The sequence below is a fragment of the Coffea eugenioides genome, chromosome 11, assembly GCF_003713205.1.
Source record: "Coffea eugenioides isolate CCC68of chromosome 11, Ceug_1.0, whole genome shotgun sequence".
Lineage (NCBI taxonomy): Eukaryota > Viridiplantae > Streptophyta > Magnoliopsida > Gentianales > Rubiaceae > Coffea > Coffea eugenioides.
Window position 1 is genome coordinate 21,775,378 of NC_040045.1, and position 12,176 is coordinate 21,787,553.

The 12,176-nt window shown below is 40.8% G+C and overlaps 1 protein-coding gene across 1 annotated transcript; it reads right to left on the bottom strand.

The window, feature by feature from the left end:
• Positions 1 to 10,211: 10,211 nt before the first annotated feature.
• LOC113752056 lies at positions 10,212 to 11,585 on the bottom strand. The gene has a single exon (XM_027296195.1). The coding sequence runs from the start codon at positions 11,583 to 11,585 to the stop codon at positions 10,212 to 10,214; it is 1,374 nt and encodes a 457-aa protein (XP_027151996.1).
• Positions 11,586 to 12,176: the final 591 nt, after the last annotated feature.

The following is a 12,176-nucleotide window of genomic DNA, read 5'->3' on the forward strand; positions in this document are numbered from 1 at the left end:
CATTGATGCTTTTTGGCAAATTGAAAGTGCGGCAAAACATATAAAGCGAAAACAAATTGATGACGGGGATAATACCATCCTACAAAAACATTGTCAAATCAAGTAAATCTAACTATAGTACGTGCTTTTGGCTTCTGTTTGTTGGAAAGAAAAACCAAACTAAATTACTCCATGTTGTGAGGAGTTCAGTTTGGTAAGGATTCATTTGAGTTTTTCATTCATCAATTAATCAAGCGAAATATAAAGAACACCTTGTGTTTAATAGAGCTTTAAAATTAACTTTGGTTTAGCTTGATTGGTATAAAATGTTGGATCCTTAATCTAACGTTGGAATTATGTGTGAATAATTATGTGTTGCAGACTATCAAATAAAGTTAAATCCAATTAAGGTGATCAATTATGATTTGGGTTTTAATATATCTAATAGGATGTGGGCCTTTAATGTGTAGAAAATTAAAGGTAATTTCTATTTCTATGATGGGTTGAAATAGGAATCCAAAAAGGTGATAGGAATATTATCGATAAATAGTGTTATAGTCCCCAGATCACACGTATTCTTATTGTCGTATTTTCTAGTACCACAAAATAATTCTTTCCTGATATCCGATTGTCAGGAAAGATACCAGAGAGAAATTAAAGAGTTGTCTCAAGGGAATAGCAAATATGTGTTGACCTGGAAGGCCACCCCAAAATCTTTAGAGATTTAAGTACTGGTTTATCAACATGAATTCAGGTACATTTTTGCAATTTTGCTGTTAATTTATTTCTTAATAATTGACATAAAAATCTAGAATTTAATAGGTGATGATTTTTACCAAAAGCTAAGATAAACTATGATAGGTTGTCGATGCCTGTGCAATAATAATAATGAAAATCTTAGTTGCCAACAAAAGCAGTTTCGAGTCAATTCTAGTATTGGAGTAGGGACTCCGGATGTGCAATGGGTTACTAGATTCACCCTGACTCTGAAGAGTTTGGTTAATCCGATATACCAGAATCTATTCACGAAAACTTGTTAATTTAATTTGTATCCTCAGGGGCTGGAGATATTTGTCTCTTTGAAGTTCAAATTGACAATGGGAGATTTTAAGGAAATTAACAATAAGCTATACTAATCAAATATTGCAATCAAATAAAAAGTAAAAAGAAATTAAATGGCAATAAAGTAAAACCTCAAATAGTATTGAACAGCGCTAGTCAAGAAGCAACTTCGGAAAAGGTTCTTCTAATTGATCATCGATGCAAGAATAATTCCACATATAAACTGATAAATAAGTTATAATTGTCAAACAAACGATGGCATCAATTTCTCCGTAATTATCGATAGCTAAGGTACGATTGTTTGCTACTGCCCTAATCTCAAAATAATCCTAGGTACGACCGTAGAATTAAATTTCACAATTGCTTTAAGATTCAAAGAAACCCTGTTCTAACCAAACAACACGCTACGAGGGTTGTTTACAAATTAACCTGTATATTTTTCTGACATAACCCTGATTATACCAGTTGCCACTAATATAGAACAATCAAACAATTACAGATTTAATTATTTTAATTGGCTCTAGGTTATTGAATTAATCTAACATCCGGGTCCGGGTCAATTGAATAATACAACAACCATAAGAAAATAAAGCAGAAAATATACGAATACCAGAAAATAATAGGAAAACTAAAATCAGTTAAATCTCACAATTTATGTCGAACCAATTCCTCCGTTGTTCCTTGACTACAAGTATAGACTTAGTTCATCTCCATTGAGAAAAACCCACGCACAATTGTAGAAGTAATTGTTGCATACATTGCCTCCAAAATTGCGATGAAAAAGCCGATGGAATTAGGAATAATGTCTAAAGCTACAAAGTCCAGAGATGACTAATTGTCCCCCCTTGGTTCTTGACATACCAAGGAAAAATAAAAAGACACCAAAAGATGAGAAAGTCAATTGCCAAAAAGGAGTCAAAATTGATGGCTACTTTTTCTCTCTAATTCCTACTACTATTGATAGCATCATGGTGCATGGGTACGCTAACGGTGGCTTGGGTGATCGAGGGGCTGAGGATCGTGTGCACGCTTCAAGCGGACCCATCACTAGAGCTCGCACAAGGAGACTTCGTGAGCAACTCAATGTACTTGTTCAGGCCATACATAAGTCCTTTGAGGGATTCACACACTCTAGTGAAGGTGATCGAGGTCCTATATTGAGCATTGAAGCTATACCCGAGGATTAGGATTCTTTTGCCAAACCCTAGTTTCCAATTTTAGTAGTTTCAGTTATTTACGTATTAGCTTGATTTGTTTGAATAATTGGTTAAGTGCATATTGCACATAGAATCGCCAAGGGTAGAATTGACATTTTGTTAGTCATTATATGTTGGTTAAGGTCGGCTGCCTAGGAAGGAAAGTCCGCGCGAAGCCTTATCCGTTGAGGGGTGAGGTTGTAGCTTCCTTTTGTGTTTTCCTTCGCTTGTTAGGGCTCCATACCAGCTGCACCATAGCCCTCTTTTGCTTATTAGATTAGGTTGTTACTTGTAGCCTATATAAGGAATCATATTACATTAATGAAGGGGTTAGACTTTTTATCCAAAAAATTGGTGTGAGAACTTTCTCCATAGCTTTCGAGCAACCCTTGAACAACTTAGAGTTATACTCTAGTGTTCTTGTTTGGCTTATCAACTCAAGAATCACACTTGAATTGTGGCGCCTTCTACACTTGCCTGAGGTTCGCTAATTCGTTTCATTATGGGTTGAGATAGTATGAATAAGTTCGTAATCACGGGGATTAGAGGGATCGTAGGGTTTCTGCTGCTACCTTGTTTTTTGTTCGATCACGAATCCGACAAACGATCTTGGGTCACGAATCTTCTTCACCAACGAGATTCGTATCAACTATACGGTTACTCCCCAAAAAGAAAGGGAAGAGACCCTTAGTCTCTTCTGACTTCTCCTCTTTGGAAACCGCCAACAAGAAGAAAAGTGGTCCAGTCTTCCAAAATTGCCCCTGGCTGCCGCATATTCTCCACTAGACAAGGAAACAGAATCGAATCTGTCTCTACCTTGTCGACCGCTACTCAAACTCTTTTGTTGGCTACCGTCAAATTGGCACCTTTTTATGGTATTTTGTTCTACTCCCTGCAATAACCACAAATTTTCAAAAGTGAGTAGAAACTGACAATTAATCCACATTTGGTAAGGTAATAGGGAAAATTAATTATAAAATAAACAACAAAATTGCGACCTATCAATTCCTCTCACACCTAGACCATGCTTGTCCTCAAGCACGAGAGCAACAAACAGACACCAATTTCTGATAATGGCTATTGCTCCATCTATTTTATTACCGAGATACCAAGAAAAACACCTATCAAGCATCAATGGTTAAGATCCAAGAAACATCACCTCGGTTAGCTTCTAAACCGTGGACTCCTCCAATTTAAGGCAAACTATTCTAAGAAAAAGGAATGCTCGCTCAACATTTATCAGCAAATGGTCCAACTATTAACTAAAATCTCAACACTAAATCCATAAATCAGCAAGCTGACTTTAATCACGTATTGACACAACCTTCACACCTTTTTATCACGCTTATCTATTTTTCTCTTTTTTTTCGTTTCAATAGTAATGATAGACTTAGTCTCTAGCTATTAGAGCCTTTTGACGCGAACTCCAACATTTGTCAGATGAAGGAGTCCGGTTACTCAGCTCTTATCGCTATACGACCACGTACTTATAGAAATTACTATTTTTTGATGCGAGAATCGACACTTGTGGTAAAGATCCCCGGTTACTCAGCAATAATAACTGGCGGAGTACAACCAACTTTTATTCACAACCAGGCAACAAAGTAACTCAAAATGTCACATAAAATAACAACAGCTAGCCTCAATTCATCAAACATGGAGAACTAAAGTTAATAATTGCATCAACTCACATCAAAATGCCAAACAGTTATTCCCTACGCCTAGAAAAGGTAACCAGAAATTATAGGGGTCACAAAATCATCGATATTCACCAAAGAGACATTCCGGACTTGACCGAATCAACGTGATACAATTTTATTACTAAAACTTGACAACAGTAGAATTGGAATCAACAACCAACATCAAACCTTGGCAGCCATAGGAGAGTTGATCACTAATAAAAGTCAAAAGAAACTAAATGAAAAAATAGAAAAATAAAGGAAAAACATCTAAAAACTAAAAACTAGAAATACTAGTACCACAGCTGTCCCCCCCCATACCTAAATCCGACATTGTCCTTAATGGAGGTAATGGAGCAAATAAAGCAAAGAGGGCAACGAAACTTCCCTCTCGAGTGGCTAAGGGATAGGTGGGAATGGTGGAGTGAAGTCGATATGATGGAAGTAAGCGGCCAGGTTCTGAGACATTTGAGCCACCTGGTTGGCGAGGTTCGTCACTCTCTCATCCATATGGTGAACCTGTGCTTGCAAGTGGTGCCATTCAGCATCAGAGGCCATCGGCGGAGGAGGCACAGACGAAGAGGGTCCGGCAGTGTCATCGACAGGTCTAGGAGTCGAAGAGGATCCCAGGCGTGTAGGAGGGCGTCAACCAGGTGCCTGAATGGGTCCGGGAAGTATAAACCGATAGTAATCGTCAGCCGACTCCACAACTCCCATCTTTTCAAGAGCCTCCGCATCCAAGAATTCCATTTCAAATGCCGAATGTAGGTCGTGGTCCTGCAGCTTAAGAACCCCTAGCTGGATTGCCAGGTGCATGATATACGACCCGAGGATTTAGGGTTTGTTCTTTTTAGCTAAAACGGTCTTGAATTGTGCTGCCAGTCTTGAATTGTGCTGCCAACCAACACTCCAAATTCACCTTGATACTGTTCTTCATACACCAGATGAAGAAGAACTCGGGTTGAGAAAGTATACCCGAGTAACTATAAGCCAGGAATTGCAGAACATATCGGGCACTGGGATCCTTAAGATAGGAGCTCCTAGATCTAGAAGGGTCATAGCGGTCCCCGTCGACAGACATGTCCTTCCAAATATCGGGGTAGTGGGAGAAAAATGGCTCTACGTAATCTCAGGCACTCTCGACGTGTTCTCTAGTCTCAGCATGCTCCTGAGTAATGAATCCAAAAGTCAAATTAAACTGAGTGATAGAGAAATTGAACTCTTGACCCATGAGGCGAAAGTGAATCACGTTAGGGGTATCTACAGTATACCCCGTAGGCAAGTCGAACTCAAAAGTAGAGTAAAACTCCCTAACTAGTTCGACAAAGGTGGGACAGAAGATATCAAGATAAGGTCGCCACCCAATGGCGGTAAACATCCGCTCAACCTCCTCCCGAATACCTAGTGCCATCATAGTAATTTTGTCACAATATTTACAGGGTATGATACGCCGCTCACAACACTTAGCATATCTCTGCTGATCGGCAGGTCTAGTGAAGTTTAAATGCCCCCCAAAGTGAGCGGGTATAGCCACATGAACACCCCTACCCCTACCTAAACGTGTTCGGACACCTGAAGAGGAAGGTTGATTGGTAAGTTCATTCACAGGAATGGTGGGTTGGGGTGGGGTAGGCTGAGTTTGAGAGGCTCTAAACCTAGAAGTGGACTTTGGTCTTACCATGTTCGCTAGTAGTCAACCCAATCAACAAGAGACAGAATTTCCAACAAATGCAGGAGCCAGCAAATTCAAATCAATAACAATTCAATAGCCACAAGTGTCTCCCGTTTTCAACCCAATCAACAAATTGCACAATTTAGTCCCCCAAAGTCTATACAAATTTCCCAACAATGCAGCAATTTCAATCAATAAGCAAAGGATGTCCAACAGGTCACTTCAAGGTAAACAATTTCAACGAATATGGCAATCAAACAAACCAAGAGCAGTAATTGTGTTCAATGAAGCCAATAGGGGACTTAAATAAACACTGATGTGGTCCAATTTGAATCAGTAAGAAGCCGACTATGGCCACCCAAAATTTTAACAAATGCCCCACAAATCAACAAGCCAAATCAACTAGGCAGATTGCTCCCAACAAATCACGCCAGTTCAATCAATTAATAATGCAGCAGAACAATCACTAGTCGAGGGCAAAAATTCTTTCCAGCAATTGAATGACCGTAGTAAAACAGAAGTGGCAACTAAACCTATAGCAACAATCGACTTAACAATAGCTGTTGTTTCACAAACAAGCAGTCATAGGCACACTGGAGCCAACAAAATCTCAAGTGATGACTCTATCAGGCAATAATGCAGCAGATGAATCTCAAGTGAGTCCAACAAACAATCCCCGTAAGTGATGCTTCAAATACTCAGGTAAGATTTGAGAGGTGCAAATACCAGATCGGTCCCTGAAGCACGAGGACGGCGTGGCTGGGTGGAGGCGACGCGACAGAGGTGAGGGCGCTTGGACTTCCCGCGATGGCTGGGGCTGCTTGCGAAGGTCCTGTTGCCCACGCGAGGGAGAGAGAGGGGTTGGGGGGCTGCGCGACCATGGGCTGAGCGAGGATGGCGGTGCACAACAGCGGTCTTGAAGGCTTGCGAGGGAAGCGGCTAAAGACGGCGGCGTGGGCTAGCGGGCGGGAGCGGTCGTCGGTGGCGGAAGTGGAAGTTCGCGGCGCGCGGCTGGATCGAAGAGAGAGAGAGGAGGATGTGATCATGGGTGGAGGTTGCGGATGGCGAAGGCAGAGGCGCGCAGAAGGAGAATGCAGCAGCGGGTGTTCGAGTTTCGGCCAAGAGGGGAAAGGAGAAACAGGGGAGAAGAAGGAAAGAAAAGAGAAAGAAAGAAAAAGAGAGGAAGAAAGAAAGAAAAAGAAAGAAAAGAGGAAGAAAAAATGGTTTTCAGTTTTTGTGAAGTACATACCTTTCCCGTGAACATGACATGGGCACGTCAAGAAAGCCAGAATCTGACGAAGGAGTTAAGATTTGAAAGTTGTCGCGCGCCTTATTGATGCGGGCGTGTCATGAGGATAGAAACCCTTCTGATGATGCATCGTTGAATTGCTCATTACCACGGGCCTTGTTGACGTGGGCGTGTCATGAGGGTCAGAACCCTTCTGAAGAAGACTTTGAGAATTGTTCATTATCACATGCCCTGGTGGTGCGGGCATGTTGAATTAAAAGACACCACGCGCCCTGTTGACGTGAGTGCGTCATGTCTGTCAGTCCGCTCCAGGATCGAAGGAAGAGCTCTCTAGGCAATACGACGTGGGAGCGTCATGAGAGAGCAAACCCTTCTGACGAACGACTTGGGAGTTGCACATTATCACGCATCCTAGTGACACGGGCGCGTCATGTTTGGAGAACACCTATTAATCATCAAAAATGAAAAATTAAACAAAAAATTTGTGAAAACTTCAGAAAATACACTGAAACGACCAGCTAAAATTGAACAAACAACTTAAAAGAAATTGGGTTGTCTCCTAATAAATGCCTTTCTTTAACGTCTTTGGCTAGACATGGCTAGGTGTCGTCAATTGGTGCAATTTGGGGTGTCCAAATGTATCATCTCCATTTCTCCACTTGAAAAACCCTCGTAATAGTGTTTGAGACGATGTCCATTCACCACAAACCTTTTTGGCCGTCTTAGTGCTTTGGATTTCTACTGCACCATAATGGAAGACCTGAGTAACAATAAAAGGACCAATCCATTGGGAACGCAGTTTACCTGGAAACAGTTTAAACTTGGATTGGTATAAGAGAACCTTCTGACCCACTTCAAAGGTCGTTCTAGAGTTTTGTTGGTCATGGAACGCCTTACTCCTCTCATTATAAATTACTACGTTCTCATACGATTCGTTTCGGATCTCCTCCAATTCTTGCAGGTCCAATTTTCGATGGACACCGGCCTCCTCTAAATTCATATTACACTACTTTATCGCCCAAAAGACCTTATGCTCGAACACCACTGGAAGATGGCATGGCTTCCCGAATACCAATCTATAGGGCGACATCCCTATAGGGGTTTTATACGTTGTCTGATAGGCCCAAAGTGCATCTTCCAACCTTTGACTCCAATCCTTCCTATCAGGGCGAACCATTTTCTCCAATATCGATTTAATCCTCTATTCGAGATCTCCGCTTGACCATTGGTTTGAGGGTGGTATGATGTCGAGACCTTGTAGAGCACACCATACCTTTAAAATAGCGTAGCTATGGTCTTATTACAGAAGTGCATCCCCCTGTCACTAACAATGGCCCTTGGCATTCCAAAACACACAAAAATATTGGATTTAATAAAATCTGCAACCATTTTTGAATCATTAGTCCGGGTGGCTCTAGCCTCCACTCATTTGGAAATATAATCGACTACCAACAATATATATATAAAACCAAACGACGTAGGAAAATACCCTATAAAGTTTATACCCCAAACATCAAAAATTTCTACGAAAATCATTGGGACTTGGGACATTTGGTCTCTACGGGCTATATTATCTACCCTTTGACATCGATCACAGGATTTACAAAATACATATGCATCTTTAAATAACGAAGGCCAGTAAAACTCACTTTCTAATACCTTATGCGCCATTCTTTTCGATCCAAAATAACCCCCACAAGTAAAAGTATGACAAAAAGTTAAAATTGACTGAAATTCAGCTTCACTTACGCATCTTCTCATTACTTGATCAGTGCACCTCTTCCACAAGTAAGGGTCATCCCATATGAAATATTTGGCATCGCTGTTCAACTTGTCCCTCTTTGCTTTCGGCCAACCTGCAAGGAAATTACCAGTTACTAGGTAGTTAACTAGATCAGCATACCAAGGCAATTGAGAATTTTAAAAAAATAATTGTTCATTAGGGAATGTATCTCTCAATGGCACGTTCTCTTCTCCATCTGGTATGCGACTTAAATGGTCAACTACCAAATTTTCTGAGCCTCTTTTATCCCTTATCTCCAGGTCGAATTCTTGCAGGAGCAATATCCACCTTATGAGCCTCGATTTTGCATCTTTCTTGGTCATTAGGTACCTCAAGGCTGCATGATCAGAAAATACAATAACTTTAGCACCTAATAAATATGACCTAAATTTTTCTAGAGCAAAAATAACTGCAAGAACCTCCTTCTCAGTAGTGGAGTAATTCAGTTGAACTCCATTCAAGGCTCGGGACGCATAGTAGATGGTGTGAGCTATTTTTCCTACTCTTTGCCCCAACACTGCCCCCACTGCAGAGTCACTAGCGTCGCACATGATCTCAAAAGGTAGATTCCAGTCAGGGGGTTGGATGATCGGTGGCGATGCCAGGAGCTCATTCAACTTGTCAAAACTCTCTCGCACTCGACATCGAACTCGAAAGTTGCGTCTTTTTGTAAAAACTTGAACAGAGGGGCTTCAATTTTTGAGAAATCCTTGATGAACCTCTGGTAGAAACCTGCATGTCAAAAAAAAGAACGCACTTCCCGCACACTCGCGGGGTAAGGTAAAACAGATATAATGTCTATTTCATCCCGATCAACCTCAATACCCTTAGAGGATACTACATGACCTAGAACTATCCCATGCTGAACCATAAAATGACATTTTTTTCAATTAAGCACGAGATTAGTCTCTATACATCTCAACAAGATCAATTTCAGGTTATCTAGACAATTATCAAAACTATCACCATATACACTAAACTCATCCATGAAAATCTCAATAATTTTCTCAATATATTCTGAAAAAATGCTCACCATACATCTTCTGAAATATTGCAGGTGCATTGTACAACCCGAATGGCATCCGTCTATATGCAAAGGTCCCGAACGGGCACGTGAAGGTCGTTTTCTCTTGATCCTTTGGTGCTATTGCAATTTGAAAATACCCTAAAAATCTATCCAAAAAATAGTAATAAGCTCGAAAAGCTAATTGCTCAATCATTTGGTCAATAAATGGAAGAGAAAAATAGTTCTTTTTTGTGACAGCATTTAATTTACGATAATCTATACACTGTCTCCATCCGGTGGGTTTGCGCACTGGCACGAGCTCACTCGTTTGGTTGGCCTCCACTGTCACTCTTACCTTCTTTGGAAGTACCTGTACTGGGTTCACCCATGGGCTATTTAATATTGCATATATAATCCCCATATCTAACAATTTCAATATCTCTTTCTTCACCACTTCCATCATGAGGGATTAAGCCTCCTTTGAGTTTACCGTACAGGTTTGGCATCTTTTTCGAGCCTTATTCGGTGCATATAGATAGAGTGGCTGATTCCTTTAATGTTGGTGATGGTCCATCCTATTGCCTCCTAATGCTTTCTAAGAATTCGGATTAACTTGTCCTCTTGTATCTCCGACAATCCTGTTGAGATAATCACCGGGAGTGTTTCTTTCTCGTCCAAATATACATATTTCAAATGTTTCGGCAGAGGCTTCAATTCTAACTCAGGTGCCTGCACCACAGACGGTAACACCCTTTGGTGAGGTTCAGATATGAAAATAGATGCAAGTTCATACCTCGTCGTCGTGATCAGTAGCGATTGCAACGCCCCAATCATACACTTCAACTCTTCACTCAACTCTACCTCAAGAGTTGTTTCCAACTCTAGGTGCTTGGTTAAAGCAACCTCTAATTTTTCCCTGCCAACAATTTCAAACACTTCTTGCACCGCAGGGTCAATAGCATTCATAGAAAAAATGGAGCTAAAATTAGAGTTCGAGAAGTATTTCATAGTTTCAAAGATATTAAAATAAACAATTTTTTCATCAAATTCCGTAGACAAGGTACCCTTGTTAACATCGATTTTAGTTTGCACTGTACTCAAGAAGGGTCTACCTAATAACAAATGTGAGGGATCAAAGGAATGATCATCATCCATGTCAAGTACATAAAAATCAGCTGAAAATACCAATTCATTAATTTTAACCAACACATCCTCCACCAACCCATCAGGGTATGCATTTATTCGGTCAGCTAATTGAATTATTATCCCAATTTCTTTTAAAGAACCTAAGTTCAAAGAAGCATAGATAGATTTTGGCATTACATTGATCGATGCTCCGAAGTCCAGCATGACATTTCTAATCAAAGTATTACCTATGCTACAGGGGATAGTAAACATATTTGGATCCCCGCACTTTGGTGGGAGTTTCCTCTGTAGAACCACTGACACGTTCTCCCCTATAATAACTCTTTCGTCTCCCCTCAGCCTTCTTCGATTGACGCACAAATCCTTCAAAAATTTCGCATACTTTGGCACTTGTTTGATTGCGTTTAGCAGGTGAATATTGATCTCTACCTTGTGAAATACCTCCATGATCTCTTTCTCCTTGTCCTGCTTTTTCGGTTTCTCCAACTTGTTAGGAAAGAGAGGCAGATTAGTTTTAACTTCAATGATCGGGTTAGGGAATACTACTGGATTTTTGCTACTTATGTTTTCTGCCTCAAGTTCTTTCTCAATCTTCTCTTCATCCTTGTCCTTTGAAGTCACGGATTCAGGTCCCTGAATTTCTTTCCCACTCCTTAAGGTCATTGCACTTACGTTCTTCGGGTTCTGTTCAGGTTGAAACAGCAATTTTTCGTGAACTTGGGATTTCAGGTGGTTGATTGCTACTGCCATCTGACTCATTTGATTTTGCAATGCTTGTATCTGACCCATTTGACTTTGCATGTTAGATTCCATCTTTTGTTGGCTAGCAATTAGTTGCTTCATCATTTCTTCCAAAGATGGGTCTGAGCTTGGAGGTGGTGGTGGTGGGCGAGATTGATACTGCTGTTGATACCCTTACTACCTATTTGGTGCAAAATCTGATTGCCTGTTTCTTCCATAGTTAAAGTTAGGGTGATCTCTCCAACCCGGATTGTACGTGTTCGAGTACGGGTCATATGATTTTCTTGGCGCGGGTGCGTGACCAACCATATTTACTTGCTTCGCACTCTCTTCTTGAATCATCAGGCACATCTCTATAGAATGACCCATAGCAGTGCAAATCCCACACACCTTAGCTTGTGGAGCATTTTTCACAGCCAATTGCCTAACAAATGATGTCAACTTAGTCAACTGTTATTGGATAGAGGATGTCTCTACCTCATTCACTCTGCGTATAGGGAGATCCTTTCTTGTACCGAACTGCTGCGAGTTCTCAGCCATCCCTTCGATCAACTCCCATGCTTCTCGAGAAGTCTTGTTCACCAGTTCCCCTCCATTTGCAACATCAATTATACTCATATCTCGGAAAAGTAGGCCCTCGTTAAAATACTGCATGAGCAATTG